The sequence below is a fragment of the Typopeltis vanoorti genome, chromosome 1 (genome assembly GCF_054136105.1).
Source record: "Typopeltis vanoorti isolate ZY-2024b chromosome 1, IOZ_Tvanoo_1.0, whole genome shotgun sequence".
Lineage (NCBI taxonomy): Eukaryota > Metazoa > Arthropoda > Arachnida > Uropygi > Thelyphonidae > Typopeltis > Typopeltis vanoorti.
The window spans coordinates 102,253,666-102,273,241 of record NC_143549.1 but is presented as its reverse complement, the minus strand read 5'-3'; the positions used below and the strand labels follow the sequence as shown (position 1 = coordinate 102,273,241).

Here is a 19,576-nt window from a genome sequence, read left to right as displayed (position 1 = left end):
TTTGTTAGCAATGTGTGTAAGTTAATATATAGCAGCCAATCAGAAGCTTTAAAGGTTTACTGCTTGAAGGTATACAATTTATGCAAAAGCGAAGAGTGAAAATGTCCTCTCGTTTTTTTTTTTTTTTTTTTTTTTTTTTTTTTTTCGGTTAATAAAACATTCATTTAAATTTCTATGTAATTCGGTTCTCTGAGATCGCGCATGCTCAACATCTACAGTTCATACTATTCTCAAAATCCGGTTTCAATTAACGAGGTAAAAAAAACATTTATTTAAAAGACCGCCATTCTGTTTAAAACGTTTTTTAATGTATAGATTTCAGAGATGCTTTCCCTCAGATATCAGAAATAGCTTGGATATCACTTTTGGAAGGAGCTGATGATTTAACACTTAATCGAATGCAAAGAAATTATCCACCGAAAGGATTACCTATAAAACAAATAGATTTTCCATTAGAAACTCGATTATTATTATTATAAGTGTTCAGGAGGGTACGTAAGGACACCTTTATCAAGGACTATCTTATTATGATGCTAATAAAACAGGAACTCCTGCCACAGACGCAGTAAAATGTCTTCTATCACAGTATTAATTAGATTCCTTTATTTGTAAGCCATATAAGATCTAAAATACCGAGGGGAAACTCCAATCAGAGTTATATATTTTTTTATATATATGAATCTGAATTATTTATTTTGTAAATACATACTTATTTATATAAAAATATGTGTTATATAACCATTACAACATTTCTTTGATCTTGAAGTCTTTCTAGGCTGTATTTCGTATGTTTTTCTAGGATGTTTAGGTAATTAAAATAACTTTGAAGTTTAAAATTATGTGACATGTTTAAGGAGTTAAACAGCCTTTTCAGTGTTTTTAAGTTATTTTTTATTGCGCTCAGGAAATTATAAACGAAATTAATGGATATAAGTTAATAAAATTGTATTCGCTATCGAATCATAGGAGAAAAAGAATTGGGTTCTAATCCCATTTGCGAAAATTCTTTCAATTTTTTTTTTTTTTTTTTTTTTAACGGGCAAGATTAAAATTAATCTATCTCAGACGGAACTGAAAAGGTTTTTTTTTCCCCCAAAAGAATACTAGACTTTTTCAGAGAACACAAGCAGTTGAGAGATTTGTCCCTAATATCTCGTTGGTTGCTGCGAGATAAGCGAAAAGTCGCCGCCAAAAAAAAGTATATAATTCATTCTGTAAATAAAAAGTTTGTAATGCTTAATAATAAAATTTTTAACATTTTGAGTAAATATTAAAAAAAAAACAACTGAGGACAACAACAAAAAAATAGGGTTCAGAATAATGCATAAGAAATCAGTCCAAAACCGCCGATCAGATTTTAGAAATAATTAACTTCATCATCATTGTTGTACAGTGCAATCGAATCAGTGTATCTACGTACAATGTGGTGTTTATATAGTCTGTGAAAAGGGAAATTGCAAAAATAATTCAGAATTTCAGAGATTTTTTTTTAATACATTCTCTCGAAGCATTAATGGAAACTGCATGCAAATATGTTAGTACTCCAATACAAATATCTACACCCACACGATACACGGAGCTTTGATTAGCTTGCTGGTATAACAAAATGTTGATTCCACCTCATTTTCTGAAGGAAGAAAAGTCATTAAGCTTGAGTTATCATATAACATCTTTCACACCAAATAGTGCCTAACACAGTCTGAAAAACGACCACAGCTTTTATTTTTCCGGTTGTAATATAGATCCAAATCCTGTTCTAAGATGCAAGGATTGCGATGTGTTAGCCGGTCTTATTAGAATATCAGGATGGAACGAATACCATTAATCTACTGTGGCCTATATTTAACGGGGAACCTCTGTAGCTTAGTTGGTATAGACGAAGCCTGGAAAGAACTGGATCCGAATCCCGTCTAGGACACGAAGAACCTTTATCGGGCCTTTTCAACTGGAAGTGAATTAGCTGGTCTCATACAGAGGTGGCAGAATTTTTCATCCCATAAACAGGAGCAAATTGGCCCTTTGAATATACACATATCTATCTACAGACGAGAAAATAGTTATTGGCAGGCCCGTTGTAAGGGTATATATACTGCCCCTAAATTCAATAAAATATTTAAACTTAAAGGGAAAAAAAATTATGTTTTTTTTTTATGGTTGAGATACAATTTTGACAGTTTTTGTCGTCCTTCAAACTTACTGCTCCCTGGCATTGCCTTAGTGAATAAGGTTCTGTTTATTGAGCAAGGAAGGTAATGGGAAACTATCTTGTTCTGTTATTATCTGCTAGTAAAGTAGCATCACATTACTATTCTCCAGCTAGTGGGTTGACGAGAAAAGATGAGAGAGAGAGATGTTTAATAGCTCCTTGTCAGCAAACCTGGACCATCTCTCTCGCATCCTCTCTTTCTAAGAGGATGAATACAAGTATTCCTAGAAATCGTCATAGGCTGTGTTTGATCTATCCTATGTAAAGGAATTATAAAAATCTACAAGAAGTAGTTGAACTATATGACAATTTTATTTAGTTTCTATACCATTCTGACGTGTTTCATTGTTGGGAGTGGGAATTAATGACATTTATATTCTAAATAATACTACAATGCGAATTAGCTTTAGTTGCGTTAACCAGTTCTACTTACGGTAAAACGGATTATCACCATTGAATAACTAATCAGTACTGAAAGTGGTGGGAGAACAATGAACTTATGCGTTTCGTTAGATGGGAGGAGGAACTATAACCACTGCTTCTGAAACAGGTCTGCACCTGCAAATAGCTTCAAAGTCTAACTTACTGCAATTTATGAATATCTGCATATATCTTTTTGATGTAAGGAAAATAGGAAAGAGAGAGAGAAAGAAAGTAATCATAGCAGAAAAGCATGCGGAAACCACCTAGCCCATGGGAAATCTGTAACAGATAAACAATCTTCTACATTTTATGCAAATAGGATATCCATATGAAAAAGTTTGGTGGCCCAATTCCACTATTCAAGCATTCAATTAAGAAAAAATGAATTTCGTGATGGTCCTCCGAAAGTTCGTCTACATTTTTCAGTCAAGTTATTTGCGTGCTTTACAGGATGGTCCTCCGAAAGTTCGTCTACATTTTTCAGTCAAGTTATTTGCGTGGATGTGTAATATCAAACGACTACCTAAAGAAATTACTTGATTTCAGGCAGTAGTTGTTATGGTAGCATTTCTCGTATTGTTTCACAATATTAATGTTCCCATATCAAAATTTCTAAGCCTCCTTTCAAGGAACATATGAACTTTTTTGCATCGGTAAAAATTGTAAAGCTTCATTTACATGGTCGATGTTCCTCTTGTGGAAAAATGAAATACGTTTCAATTAAATATTATGATGGAAAGCGCATACATTTCAACTGCTTTGATTTATGATTTAGCCTAAAAAATGTCACAAAAACGTACAAAGCTCATTTGAAAGAATGGTACGCTCTTACGTTTAAATTCAGTCTACGACGCTTATTGACTTTACCTTTAGCTCTGCGGTAGACACTCTCATCAGAGAATTAAAAAGTGTTAGCATTTTTCCTTCCAGAATCTCTGATTGCTACAATTGTGTCCTTTCCTCCCTAAACCATAGATAAATACTAGCCAGAAAACACAAGCAAGTGACATTGCAAACATCCTTGCTTATGCCGGATTCGAACCCACAATCTCTTGGTTGGAGAGTGAGTATGCTAATCCCTTTCCCAACCGGACTCTTTATTTTTTTTTTCTTTTTATATATTAGCATCTGACATTATGAGATTTAACAAGTGGAAATAATATTACATGTAACAAATACTCCATAACAAATATTGTCAAACTGTGAAAAACCACGAATTCTTTAAGAGAGAGCATATTTAGGCAACTTTTCTAAATGTGTCACTTAAAACGTTGGGAAGAACTTTTGTTCTTAAGATTGTTTGAACTGTGATAATAAAAATATGAAATTCGTTCGTTCCGCCTGAGTGTCGACTCCCATTCTCGGGATTATTTGAACATCTTAAACAGTTGGCTAAGACATGCAAACTGTAGTACGAAAGAATTAGGTCATATTTTTTATCCACTTTAAACCTCATTATATCTAAAAAGTCAGCATAGAAGAATTATAGAATTAAATCGATGTAAGAAATGGCTCTTTTCCAGTATTAAGGGGGAGGGCACATATTTAAATAATTATATTCATTCTTAGTATCTTTTATCATTATCTGTCCTTTATACTTTTCAAATACATTCTTGAAAAGCCCAGGGAAAAGTTTACATAGTTGATACTTATTCACTGATATAGGAAGAAAAATCACTGAGCAATCGAGCCTCTAGGCTATTACCATAATGTTTTTTTTTCACCTTAAGAAGTTAGAAATGGTGGGAGGAGTAAATCCCTTGTAGTGTAAAATATTTATTGGCTAGATATGACAGTCACCTGATGATAAACGCATCTGTAACCTCCTAATAGATAAACACAAACATCCCTGTATGTTTATATGGAAGATATCATGAGTAACGATTGAATACTGACTCGAACTAAGGTATTTATTATTTTATTATAAATTACTCCCGTGAACATTTGTAAGACCGCTTCATTTGCTGTGCCGCAGGTCGTGGCATGCGTACAGTCCTTTCAATGGGTCATTTCTAAGGTCTGAATGGTGTGGTCCTATAAAGTTGACAGTTGAAATGAATATCCAGGCATTTGAGGCGCTGTATTGGTTGAAAAGAGACTCCCCTTCCCATTTTATTCCCTTTTGGGGGGCCTTTCAAAAAGTACATTGTCCACAGAGAAGAGAAGAAGCAGCTGTCATACTAGCCTGCACCCAAAGATGGATTGAAAAGACGAGAGAACATGTTTGTTATGGATAATCTATGATACACTTTCATTCTTCCTGATGAACCATTTTTCATTCTGACGGCCCGATCTTTATTGTCGGGCTTCTCAATTGGAGCTAAGCCAGGGTTCCTGACAAGAACGATGGCACTAGAGTGCAGTAATCTTGCGGGCGCTGATAAATCACCCCGAATTCGGAGCAAATTTCAGAAATAGATGCTGCAGAACCGAGATGGAATATGCACCAGCAGAAAGTTGTCAGAATGGTTTGTCATGGAAGACTGTCCCTTCATCTTGTGTAAATGGCTTCCATAGCTGAAGTTTATAGAGAAACTCTTATATCTATCTCTCTTTCCTCCTTCTATCGCTCTCTTCTCGTTCTGGTTCCCTAGAGATCTTCTCGGTTTCCTATATTGCTTCAGGAAAGTCATTGATACTATATATATATATATATATTTCCTTTTTACATATAATTTATTACACATTCAAATTTAAAAGCCTTGAACATTTAGGAACGATCTGTAGTTCTGGTCTGATTGTTTTCATTCCATTGCTGAATATTTAACATAGTTCCTGAGCCAAATGTAAATCATACAATCGATCGTACTAGCTCTCCTCCATTCCCCTTATTCCTTGGTATCGGATGCTACAAACTAAGATGAATGCTTACAGCCTCCTACCTGGTGGGAGTCGGAGAGAGCAACTTAAGAAATTGACTAATTTACATCACACAATGAGTGCACTTTATTTAGATACGTATGCTGAATACAGATGTTTAAGTCAACACACGATCTGATATGTTAATGAAATATTCTGTTGTAATTTATACTAACTTTAAAATTATAAAAGTTGAACTGGCGACTGTCATAAGTCGAAGCAATCAGTAGAGCATAATTAACACTAATATTATCTTTCATTTAAATTCTTGCTTAAACTTTAACTGCAGGTATTTAAATACGAAGGCAGTCTTACAATGAGGAAACATCCAAGCTATAGTGACTTATCCCACAAGCAGAGTTCGCTACTACAGCTTGCAAGCTTCCATTTTATGAACTAATTATACCGTTTTTTTTTTTTAATTTAAAGTAAATAAAATAATTCTGGAAAATAAATTATTTTAATGACTTCTCTATTATCCCATGTGTTTTTAAAGACATGCTGATTTCGGACAATTGAAATGCAAAAGCTTATAATGGAGCTTTAATACTAACAAATATCATAAAAAAAATTTACAATGTGAAAAGCATTACATTTGTTTAATTATTGATATTTACTGTCTGCGAAATGCAGAATGATAGAAGCATCCTTCGACGAAGATTTCATTTTATAACTTGCAGATAAATAATAGAAGATTGATGTACATGACTTTTTTTTTTACACCTGTGGATCATCACACCAAGCAAACAGGTTTAAGGTGTATATTGAGGTGGAGCACCGAAAGATAGGCTTGATTTATTAAGGTAAACGCAGAGAAAGAACTTGAAAAATGCTGTTTTAAGTTATTTCAGTCAAAAGTACGTCATTCTCAGATGTTCAGCAGTTATTCTTCGTCTGCGCTTCTGTGATGGGCAGTTCAGGTGGAGAGATCTCTCGCATTCCGTTCTTCTCTTTATATCCGTTAAACATTATGAACAGCTTTTATATTAATCGTTTAAAAAAAAAAAAACACTGATGGGGTAGAAGAACAATCGCCCCAGTAATGGTTGGTATGGTTAGGTAGCAGTATTGAAAACAAACTGGCAAGTATGATTGATTGTCGCTAGCCTATTTTAGTAATTGTCCTATAACTGAAAGGATTTTTTTCTGCATTAAATGTCAAGAATATTTTTGATTCCAAATGCGAAAAAATTTCTGACCCTAATTACTTGTAAAATATTTGGTTTTAAAATCTCGGCAATATTTATTCCTCTATGCATCTTAAAATAAACCTTCATGTATCTTTATCGTGAAAGCTAAACTCCATATATTCGTAATTTACAATCTCCTCTTCAGTAGTAAATTATGAACACCACCTACGTATAAGCTGCTCGCAGTTACAGTTACTGTTTTTTTAAGCAAGTCATTCTTCTACCAATGGCAGACTTTGTTAAACACATTGCCTCTATTTTCATGCTAGTAAAATTAGACTCGGAAGAGCCACATCTAATGTAGAAGCTAGTTTTTAAAGTCGTTATTTATGGAATGCTCTGTGGCGCCCTCGAGTGCTAAAATACTGTAATGTTTCAGTTGTGAGAAATTTTAGTAAACAAATATTTTATTGTTTAGCTAAGTTTCTTTCTTTCGAAACGCTTTCCTAGGGTAAGATAAGTCAGTGAAGAAGGCTGAAGGAATAAAAAAAGAGTTCTAAGAATATTTTTCAGTCTGGATATGTTTTTTTATGGTTGAGACAGTAAAATGTGAGCTATCTTTTTCTTTTCTTTGTGGGTAAGCTAGTTGATTTCTATCAGTAGCAGAGTTTGAGGTGTCCATTTTCTAAGTCGCTCCCATTACGTAGATTACATTTGTCTTTATGGCAAGGAAGTAGTCATAAACATTTCACGTGGCCCGTGACTCAATAGAAGAAGGTACCCTTGTTTCCCATAAACCTCCTCCAGGTTCTTTCAGTTGGCTCGATAGTACGCAATGTCTGTCCAATAGGTCACCGTGCCTCTTTTAATGCTGTTATAAAATGATATTATATTCTAAGCTTTCATAAAAGTAGCTAATTTACAATCCGGTTCAGTAGTAAGTTTTGAATATTACCTCTCTATGACATAAGTTCCTTTCAGTTACAGCTTCTATTTCTTTAGCCAGTCTTTCTGGTGGCAAGAGTAAACTTTGTTAAACATGTTACCACTATTTTTATAGGTGTTAGATTTACGAACTCTGCTTCACGTTGACAAAAGGGCTTTATCCTTCTATGTATCTCTTCTATTGGTTTACTGAAAGGGCGTAAAATTGTTTTATGTTTCACTGGCCATTTTTGCATCCGCTATCCAAAGTGATATTAAATGAGATTTGTTGCTGTGTGGAAATGATATAGAGGTGTCGCGTGTACAAAAGTAAGCGTTAGAATCGATTACGAAAGTTGTAAAAGGTGCGCTGGTAGCTAAGATTGTTTTGATATCCTTCACCCAACTCCTGCAGATGAAACACGACAATCAAATGAAGATCCAAAGATTATTTTTTATTTATTCTGCTACCATATATTTTTTTTTAGATTTGCCCAAAATAATACATTAAAATATAGCTACAGAAATTATAATTTAACTGAAATGTTTTACATCTCTCTCTTTTAATGAAAAACACGCGCGTCACTTTAAATCTAATCTACTCAAATCTGGTAACTCATTTGATTTTCTTCAGTAGCCCATGGAAAATTTAGTGATGTTGTAAATAAGTATTTTTTTATTTCCGAATCTACAAAAATTATTTTCCTTTTTATTTTTCAATTTGAGTCAACAGATTACCTTTTCATAGAATATCATATCTGTGATTCAAGTCAGTAAGAGAAATTCCCTGAAGGCGCAGTTTTAAAGATAAATCGAATATTTACTTTGAATCTTTCTTCTCAGAATATGGGAAATGATCATTGGAATGTGTGAATGTAACATTCTTTTATTTTTATAACTCGCGAGTGCGAAAAAGTATTTCCTGCTAGCATAACAGACAGTAAGATGAAAATAACTGAAAAACAAACTGGAACAAAATATTATTATTATTATTATTTCTACTGCCGTAATCATGAGCTCAACTACAATCTAAATATTCTAAATAAATAATCAGAATTTTAATTATTACAAAAAAAAAGCTTTTCTCTACTCTTAGTCTTAAGAATTTTTCATGACTAGTCTGTATATATTATATATGCAATATATGATTTAAATAAAAACATTTCAAAAACATTAAATGCATATTTCAAGGAGTGGGGAACCAACTCTTTTGATTAATGATACTAAGATTTCGAATTAATTCATTTTAGTAATGAAAGAAATCTGTAATAAGATATGGTAATAATATATTTTGAAGCTTTACATCACTAAAATAATGAAGCGACTAGTACAAAGTGTAATTGTAGTTTGTTGGCTTAGAATCCTCTGAACAATTTTAATATATGGCGACTATTTGCATGTACTGTAATTAATACTTTGAATAATTAGCAGATTGATAGGGTTCCAGATGTTGACTTTCCCATGAGGAATAAAATGATTATCATTTGAAATATTGCCTGAAGGTTTACAAGTAGCAATACAAAATTTACTTTAGCCTTCTTCTTCAGATTCATAAAAACAATAAGGCGGTTAAGCCTGTTTACAGTCCAACATGCGTGTACCTTCTGTCCACTTTGTCTGTTTATCTATCTTTTAGGATATAAAATCAGAGTTTCAAGGATGAAGAACTACCATTTCCGTATGAAAAGGCTTACACAATCTTAAGTTAAAAGCCTTAGAAATGCTGTTCACACTCTAGATGGATCCATGGCTCAGTATCGAGAATGCGCTTTGGTCGACCCAGGTTCGTTCGATCCTGTCCAGGATGCGAATAACTTTTATAAGAGTTTTTTATTTATTTATATATATATATATATTTATTTTATTTTTAAGAGCCTGTGTAGCTCAGTGGATGTCGCGTTTGCACACCACGGCGCTTGGCCGCACGAAGGAAGACTTGGTTTCGAGTCTAGTCGGCGACTAGAGGAAATTTTTCTAAGCCTTTTTTCGACCGGTTCCCGAGTTAGTCGATCTCTGGCACTGGCAAGCGGGTTTTTCGTCCTGTAAACTCAAGAAAATCGACCGTAGAACCCACATTATTTCAGACATTAAATATATTGTGTTAGGGATCACGAGATGGCGGCACATTTGAGCCGTCTCTCTTCACTGGGTACCGCTTAATTAGTGATAGCCTTTGGCCATCTGTCTCTGATTGGTACCAGTGCAGATTGAACTGCCCACTCAGTCTCCAAAAGTTAGATAGGGCTAAATGGCCTCCCATACTCCCCGTATACGGGAATAAAAAGGCGTTAGCTGATTTTTTTTTTCATTTATTTTAATTTTTTTTTATTTTATATGGCGGTGATAAAGTTTCATTCTGCAGAACAGACAAATCGATCAGAAGAACACACACACACACACACACAAAATTAAACAAAGATAATAACTGACATCATTCATTATTTCTATTGCGGTAATCATGAGCTGAACTACAATCTAAATATTTTAAATAAATAATCAGAATTCTCATTATGCGGTCATTATAATTTCTGTTTGAATTAGAAATTTAAACTTGATTTTAGGCTTTAAGAGATTAGAAAATATTAAAAGTTATTACAAAAAAAAAAAAAAACAGAAGAAGAAGCTTTTCTCTACTCTTAGTCTCAAGAATTTGTATTTGCATTTCAACTTATTTTGCTGACATGTGTGTGGTGTGAATATTGTGAACCAACCTTGATTGTATCATACAGCTGGACACACAATATATGGCGGGAATTAAAAACTTGTGCAGTTAAAGGTAAGGTATTAATTACAGAATCACAAAAATATTTAATTAAACAATAAAACTATACTTAATATCAAAGTATACAAATAAATAAGAATATGCACAATTACGATAAAAACTAAAATGTTTTTATTTTTGTGTTATTTCCATTATTATCTCTCTCTTTTGCTTGTTAGCTTAGAAAATTCTTCCTTTGTGCCATGCTTGCATGCAGCAATTCCTGATTCATGTCGAAACTTGTATTCACAGAATAGCTTGAAAAGAATAGCTTGAACTTGAAAGTTTCAAGTATGACGTACTTCTACTTCATTGTCTAAGTTGAAATTTTGGAAACTTGTGCATGGGGGGAGGGGTTGCTCAGAATAAAGTCTTTTGTGACCTACATAAACAGCGTTATATAAGTTAAAATAAAGTCCTATTAAGATATTTTTACTAATGGGCGTTGAGAATTAGTTAAGACATTCATTTCCAGTTAGATGTACATTCTTTTAAATAAAGTTGTCAGTTTTAATTTTCCACCATGCAATAATAGTATGAGCTATCAGTTCAAAATTTTTACAGTTCACTAAATTCGAACTAGTAAATAAGAGCAATGTAATGGACGGACATGAGTTTCATGAATCAAGGATCGTTAATTAAAGTTCCTAAATCACTCCTATCACCCTTGAAATATGTAAAATGCTCTTTCGAGTTGCATATCTGGTTATGCGATTTCTTTAACATTCTAGTTAGCAAAAAGCCTGGCATATAATATACGTCTCAGAAAACAAAATAGTTTTAGATTTTGACTGTTTTCTAAAGGAAAGTTGGTTTTTATCACAATGATGGAAACTGTTACATTGAGCAGCCTCAAAGAAAAAGGGGAAAAAAGCACTAGAAAATTTTCCAAAAAGCTTTTACTAATTAAAATTAACTTTTTTTTTTATTTATGTTGTGTAGTGTCTTCTATTTCTATACTACTTAGGGATTAGCAGTATGCGATGTGTGGTGTGTATTATCAAATCGTCTACTCAACTCCCCCAAGATTAAATCCTGAGTGTGCTACTGACTGACATTGAGAACCTACAGATGGAAATACAGTTTTCCATCTGCGGGAAATAATGTTGCAGAGCAGTTTGCAAAATTTCAACTTTTCAAAGCCCAAAACATTTCAAAGATTTGGTGAATTAGATCATATCATCTCATTTGGTAGTAATTGTTTAGTTCCCTTGAATAGCTAAACAAAAACTACTTTCACTGGCTTTGTCTTTTTCTACAGAAAAGCAAAGAAGAAGCAGGACGTCTACAAGAACATGATTGGAGTGAACTTGTGAGAGAATGTTACCAGTTAATCGAATTTGTCTTCTTTTACTTAATATACGGTTTTTAAGGAAGATTTTTTGTATGGTTGTGCAGCGATTGAAACCTTATGGCTCACTGCACGATCACCAAATGCTGCTTGCATTAATTAACTCAGCCTAACCTCTTATATTTTAAAAAATAATGCATGCCATATTTTTGTTCTCGAGCATAAAAAATGTGATGCATGATAAGAGATCTCATTGTACTGCTTTAGTCATTCCAATCTAAAAGTTGACAATGTCTTTTTGCGTTTATAACGTTGTTTAAACACAAAAAGACATTATCTGCTCACATAAAAAACTTCTTGCACATCAGTGCCTTTATAGACCAATGGTTAAGTGGAAAGAAAGAACTTGTTAAGTTTATTAAACAGCTTGGGGGGGGGGGTTAACTCTTGAGGAAAACATTGGGAGGAAGGCTATCCCAATGAACAGAAGTGGAAAAGAATATCTATTCGAACAGATATCCTTTCTTAAAAATGATGATAAAGAAACATCCTAAAGTGTTTCACTTTCAAAAACAAGTGTATGGAAAAAGTTCTGTTTGCCAGAGGCTACTTCTGGAATGGAATAAAAGTGAGGAGAAAGAGACTAGGAAAAGTTTCAGTAGTGATGACTAGAATGAACCAATAATGATTTCTCATCTTTCGTCTATTTTATTCCATATATAAATATGAAAACATAGTATTGCATGAGAAATGTGTAATCGACCAAATCTACCAAGGCAAATGGAGTTAAATTTTATTTATTCTTGTCAAATATATTTGTCTTCAAATCAGTACTATATTTGTGTAAGGTATTTTTTTAAAATCATCATAGCCCAAACGCGCCAGTTTAGCTTCTGCCGAGATACTGAACCCTTTCAGATGGCGTCAGTGAGTCGATTGCTAGGTTACAGCATTGCTGTTATTGCTAGGTCAAAGTCGCAGGTAGGCTGCGTTGTTGTTATGTTGCGTTCTATGTTTTAGAAGGTAATGTACAGATTTTTCGATTTTTGATAATATAGTATAACAAGAGCAAATTTCTTCCAGCGCTTTGTATATAAGAATTTTCTCTTATTCAAACAACATAAAGAGAAATCTTAAAAATGTTTCCTCCCCTTATCTTTGCTTCAGTTTATTATATAATATTCTTAACCCTCCGTATACAGCAGGAAGTGTGCCTTCAAATTCTTCTGCATGGAATCCCCATATTGAAACATATACAATTAGTCATTGTTTGCACAAAAAAAAAACACCGCACATCTCCTGTATATAAGGTTGGTCGATTGGTAGCGCCTCTGCTACTAATGGCTCACGAACAAAGTTAAGCAAGTTTGAGCGCGGTTAGTAGTTGGAAGGGATTCAGTCATTCGATGCTTTTGGCACACTCTCCCCTTGATGAGTCTTTGGACTCCCTGGAGGTGTCACATAATAATTAAATGACGTTGAGGATGCGTTAGTAATATTTTTCATGTTGGGTTTGTTGGTTGGAGGGAAAATCTTACCAGCTGTATAAGAATGGCTAAACTCGCTGTCTTTAAAACTTATAGATGTACTTTATAATGACGATCATCTTTCAAACTGCTTTTAGAATCTAAAGGACCCGCCTACGCTACGATTTTCCGTTAGATCATTAATAGTTTTTGAAATTCGCGTACATAAAATGCATACAGTACTATTAGTATGCACAACCACAATAATAGGTGAAATTGGAAGTAAAATAATATAAAGCAGATTCTATTCGCTGTAACATTCTAATATAATAGCATCATGATCTTAATAACAAAATCTAGAATAATTTTTATCTTATGTACTATGGATGCATACTTTTATTCCTAAATATGATTAATTTGAAACTAAAATTGAGGTGACTGGGTAGATTCAAATTTCATTAAATTCTATTGAGTCATAATAGGTTTGATAATAAAAATGGTCCATTTGAAGCCAAAATTGAACTTAGTGGACATTAAATTGCTTTTGATCCCAGCCAGTATGAAGTTATTGCTGTACATATTTTACATTATTGCTGTACAATTTTGAAACATTTTGTAAGTGTTGTAATTTCATATGATCTTATTGGAAAAAAAAAAATGGTGAGATGATGCAAAAAGTTTTGTTTATTTTCCTTGTTATTGATTTTTAGTTTCTTTTATGATGTAGATGAATTTCATCAACTGGTGTGAGATTAACTGGAGATCTGAAGTGGCTTGAGAGTTTTATATTTGGTCTCTAAAATAGGACTTCCATTTGTTGTGTCCCAATTTACGATTTCTACTCTAATCTTACAAATTCCCTTTATCTATATTCTTCTAATTTCTATGCCCAAGATTTTACCAAAACGTATACCAATATCTAAGTTATTGCTCCCCGTAGTACCCCTAATATTTGTATTTATACTGCGCCTTTTGGGATATTTAGTTTAGGATATTACATACATAAACAAGGAGAAAGAACTCAAATATATCTGAAAGTGTAACTATTGCAGTCGTGACACTTAACTCGATTCTCAACTTAAATTTTCCGCGTGACTAAGTACAATATTTTCAAGTGGTTATCAACTGCACCATTTATGTTGTCATAAATAGGGAGAAAGTCAATCTCGAATATATCTCTTAGTATTTAAATATTATTGCAGTCGTGACTCTTAATCTCTTTCCTCAACATTAAATTTCCCGCATGATTAGGTACGATGATTTTAAGCGGTGCATTGGATTAGCAACATCAGACAACTCTTTTATCATTGAACAAAAGGTTTATTAAGTTTCTAAACATGGTACAATTCAAATACTAAACTAAAATACTTATAGACTAACATTAAATTATTACAAGCAATATGGCTATTTGTGATTATGCCGCCATACACATTAATTCATAAATTCACCTGATGTGAACAAATTAGATCAATTCACACTATCTGATTATTCATACTGAAGTAGATTAACAAATCATTCACTGCTAACACATACTTGTGACATTTCAATTATTTTATACATTACATTAGGCATTCAATTCTTAGGATACGTAATTACTTAATTTACACTATTCCGTTATACCGTTATTTGCACTAACACACAATTATGTCATTTAAATATCTTGTGCAATATAATAGACATGCAAAAATACCTTAGGACTCTTAATCATTCACAAATCTTTAACACTAGTCAATCTACACATAACACATTCTATCATATACTAAAGTCCTAGTATAACTTCAACAGTTCTATATTGGAATCACGATACTTTTCACAGACAAATTTCTAGCTAACTTAGGTTATGATTTACAGTACCTTTCTTGAGCTTTTCGTATGGGCCTTTATCCTTTTCCAAACGAACCTCTGGTATAACTTCTCGTAACTCTAGAATACTTGAACACACGTATATTTGCTCTACTATTAGCAACGAGGACATCGATCTCTTTACAGCTTTTTGCTTTGCGTAGTTATCACTAGCGTCGAAACGAAGAAGATCCCCCCCTTCTCTAGGACTCTATGGCAATTTTTTTCTTTGCTTCCTACTCGGGAAAACGGGAATCGAAATCCCGCTCACTTTCGTTTCCGTGTTGTGACGAGGAGATATCACCCCTGTCGCCACTCAAGAAAACCCCGTGAACTCCACCGGAACCAAAACCAAACTCCAAGGTCAAAAGTGACTATCCAAAAAGGTTTCTTTCTTTTGTGGGGGTCACCAACCCTTTTATAGCTGCTCTCCTAACGGCACCTTTTCTTACTTCCTTTCTCCTCCTTCTACTTGTTTTTTAATTATCGTCCAATTAGGGTGGCGTTTTCTCACCAAATGTTATTTGATCAGCAAGCCCGTTCTCAATGTTTCAATCCGGGGATCGGCCCTAAGCGATAGCTTTGCTTTTCTTGTGCTAGCCTGACTTAATCCCCTTTCAAACCTTTTCTATGAATTCTACTTAATAACTTAATCTCTCACATAACGTATTTTATGACTCACCCCTTTCTACTTATTTACTTAGCTCTCTCATTTTTAATCATATTACAATATTAATCTATACTCTCCTTTGTTAGCTACTTATTTAGTTAGAATTACTTATTTTTAGTCATAATACAATATTAATACATTCCTTCCTTTATCAGCTACTTTAACAACAACCCTTACGTTTTATACATTTTACTGGATGCAAGAAATTTTCAATTAAACAATTTATTTTTTCATGCAGGGGTTTTAATTTATGATATTTATTCTTCATGTTACACCATGATAGCTGAGAATACTATATTCCTAAGATATCAGGTGTAACACATTCCAACTCTTAGCCCACCCACAGTAATGTACTGCTGATTTACAATAGTACATTTAAAATATTTCCCAGCGTTTCATGGGATGGGAATCATATTTAAATATATATATATATATAATAAATAAAATAAAAGTTGTATGAATTTGATAAAATTCAGCCAGCCAGAGCACAAAAATAACATAAATATAGACAGACAACACATATGTATTAGGTGCGTGCTTGTGCATTTGGCATGTTACATAAAAGCTAGTACATAAGAAATCAGTGATTTTAATGACAGCAATTTTCTTGAAAAGCTATGCATTGCAATCATTCAGAAGAATTAATGAAGGAGAAAGGTTGTTTTAACACTATGAGCTTGAAATGAATAACAGTACCTTGTGGATTTTTAGTTGAAGTACATGAATGTTGACTACTGCTGCTCATGTTCATGTAGGGTTTAGAAGTGAATGGATCATGGATGTCTGTTTAGTTGAATAGTACCCATAGATGTTCCTATAGCCAAAGCAGCACTTGGCTGAAACAGACTATTTCTGTATGAATAAAAACCTTTTGGGGAAATTTCTGATGTAATGTCACATCTGAGACTAGTGTTGTAAGGGATAAGGGTTGGAATTTGTATAAAGGCAATAATTATTCCAGAGGGAAGCAGAATGCCCAGGCCAGAAGAGAGTTTTTTGGAGATTCTGGGATAGCAATAGATACGTGCTTGTGCTAGAAAAGGCTGAAGAATAAAGGCTAGGTTCCAAAGGAAAGGAAAGATGGATTTTAATTTTCTATGAGATCCAATTACATTAGAAATGGCATGAGATCAGAAATTAATATGCTGATACATAGTGTATTTGATGGTAATCCCATATTTGAGTGATTATTCAGCCTAGAGTACATTACTTCCACAAATTGTCGCCTCTGTAGTTCGCATAGAAGAATAATGGAAACTGAATCCTTTGATTGGAAAAGACCCTAGTTTGATTCTTGCCATAACAAGAGATATCTTTATTGAAGGCTTTATCAGTTGAAGGTGAGTTAGTTGATCACATGCAGAAGTAGCAGTGCTTTTTTCTTTCCATAAATTCAGGTTTTTCATCCTGTACAGGCAAATTAGCCAAAGAATATATGCAATTAACAGAACCAAAATACTATTAGTGGGAAGTAGATCGTGTAGTGTAGATGGAGGATTAAGTAGAGTAGACAGTATAGTGAAGATGGAGGTTTAAGCAGTGTAGACGAGAGTAGTACAGATGGGGCATGGGGCTCTTCCCCCAAAGAAAAAGGGAAAAAAAAAACTAGGAAAATTTCTAAAAATCTTTTCCTAATTAAAATTCTTTTTTTTTTATATTTATGTTGTATCATGTCTTCTATTTCTACACTATTAATGAATTACTCAACCTCCCCCCCCCCCTCTACCTTCAAGATTAAATTCTGAGTGCGCCACTGCTGAGAAGGTGTTATTTGTAATATGTTTATACCAAGAAGCATTGATAGCTAGAATAATCCCAAGAAGAGAAATCTTGTCTAGATTTTATTTTATTTTATTTATTTATTTTTTTTTTCAAAAGTAAAAATGGAAGAAAAGTTTTTGAGATGAATATATAATAAATAAATAAGTAAACAAATAGGTATACCTTGAGTCACCGCGATCTGAGTGATGTTTTCGGGATTACATAAGATATCATACAAGTAAGTATATCTTACGTAATCCTGAAAACATTATTCACATTGCATTCTGTAAGAAATGGGGCAAAAAGTAGCATAATTCTTTGCTGTGGAGTGAACATAGTTTTTGACTGAGTAAAGTAGTTGTATTATACCTGGTGATAAAACTTGTCTACCATGTAATGGTACTTAATACCACATAGGTTTAACCTTTCCTCTGATGGATGTGGATGCCACACGTTGATCCTTGTCTAAGTGTGCATACTTTTTTTTTTATTATTTAAATACTATTTACTATTATTGAAATGGATCAATATCCAAGAGGAACTTTTTTCTTTTTCTTTTATTTAATGAATGTGTTTAGAAGGAATTGTGTCATGTATTAATTTCATACTTCTCTTCTTCCAGACCAGTATCTGCATATGCCCTATTTTTTCGTGACACTCAAGCAGCAATTAAGGGGCAAAATCCTAATGCCAGTTTTGGAGAAGTATCTAAAATTGTAGCATCTATGTGGGATAGCTTGGATGCAGATCATAAAAATGTATGAATATTGATTATTCTTATTCTAATATAGAAATTACTTCAATCTTTTTTTTTTCTTTTTTTGATTTCTTTGTATTTTTTGAATATTCAAAATTTACAAATTTTGAATATTCACTCTTTACATCAATAAATTTATGTAGAAAGTGATATTCAAAAATGTTTATGACAATAATTTTTACTAGAGTCTTTTTGAAGTGTTAAGAGAGAACTGTGAAAAAAAAAAAAAATTTTATTGATAAAAATGAAATTAATTTTCTTTTCACATTTCCTGGTATTTTGGTTCTGCAAAAACAATTTTAGGCAAGTTTTTTTTTTTTTTTTTCATATTAAATGATATTGTCTTAAGTGATGCAGCATGCGATGAACCTATATATATTTTTAGTATTTATTTTCTAATAAATTGGAATAGATTAGTGGAGAATTTCACTGTATGCATTTGATATTCCAAATGCACGAATTTTGACATTACAAATTTTGGCCTCAGGCAGCACAACATTCATGGAAGTTTCCTGTCTGATTCAATATCCTTTCATTTGTCAAATCTACCAGGACCTATTGAAAGTTTACTGTTCTGTCTTAAGCAAATAGATTTGCTAATAAAGCGAAAGTTTATGACAAGTTTTTGACATTTGAGATTTCCTGCAGCGATGAGGCTGTTAATTCCATGTAAATCACCAAGTCTGACTAATTTTAAGCTGAAATGGATAGCACACAAGGTAAACTTAAACTCGAAACTTTAGTTTACATGATAAACTTGCATAGCCTTTCATTACTGTGGAGAATGAAAGTGAAATGAATACCTTCAAGTGCTATTCTAGCAAAAGCTATATCTGCTTTAATTATGTATGCTTTTGTAAACACTATCTGATAAAGCAAATTATTGTTACTCCTGGCCATTACAGTACCTTGAAGATAATTTTATTGGACACTGTACTTAATTGATAGTCTGTTTGTTGAGAGTAAACATTGCAAGGCACAAAGTAAACATGTTGTTAATTAGTAACACAGCATAGCTAATTAATGTGTTGCATCATACTTGGAAATTACTGGGCATTGATGTAGCCATTGTATCTATAGTCTGAAAGTGATCTCTTTTGTTTGTCTGCAAGTTATAAACCAAACATTGATATGACTTAAATGATGGTGCTTATTTTAATCTTCAAAAGCTCCAAAGTTTAACCTTGCCAGAAGAATGAAGTCTCTCCTTCTCTCTCTCTCTCTAAGGAATAATAATTACCTTTGAGAATTTTCCCTTGATTATTTTTCATTGTCTCTTTGATTGAAATAGAGGAATTGGATTTCATCTTTTCTTCCACTTATATCCATTAACCTTTTGCCCCCCACTCTTTTTTTTTTTTTAAATGTTTGTTATATTCATATGATGGTTTAAAATTGTTACATTTGGCATGTATATTTTTAGTTGAATAGTATTTGCTAAAATTTAAGAATTATTTGTTGTTCTTCTCACTTGTCATTTTATTGT

The 19,576-nt window shown here is 33.1% G+C and overlaps 1 protein-coding gene across 7 annotated transcripts in view; it reads left to right on the top strand.

Annotated features, from left to right (window-relative positions):
* LOC150110258 (thymocyte selection-associated high mobility group box protein TOX-like) overlaps positions 1-19,576 on the top strand; it is a 279,484-nt gene that overhangs the window by 192,435 nt on the left and 67,473 nt on the right. For all 7 annotated transcript variants that reach the window (XM_090398662.1, XM_090398654.1, XM_090398680.1 and 4 more), the window contains exon 7: positions 17,956-18,091. In XM_090398662.1, coding sequence (XP_090254788.1) covers positions 17,956-18,091 — 136 coding nt within the window. The remainder of the gene's footprint in view (positions 1-17,955; positions 18,092-19,576) is intronic.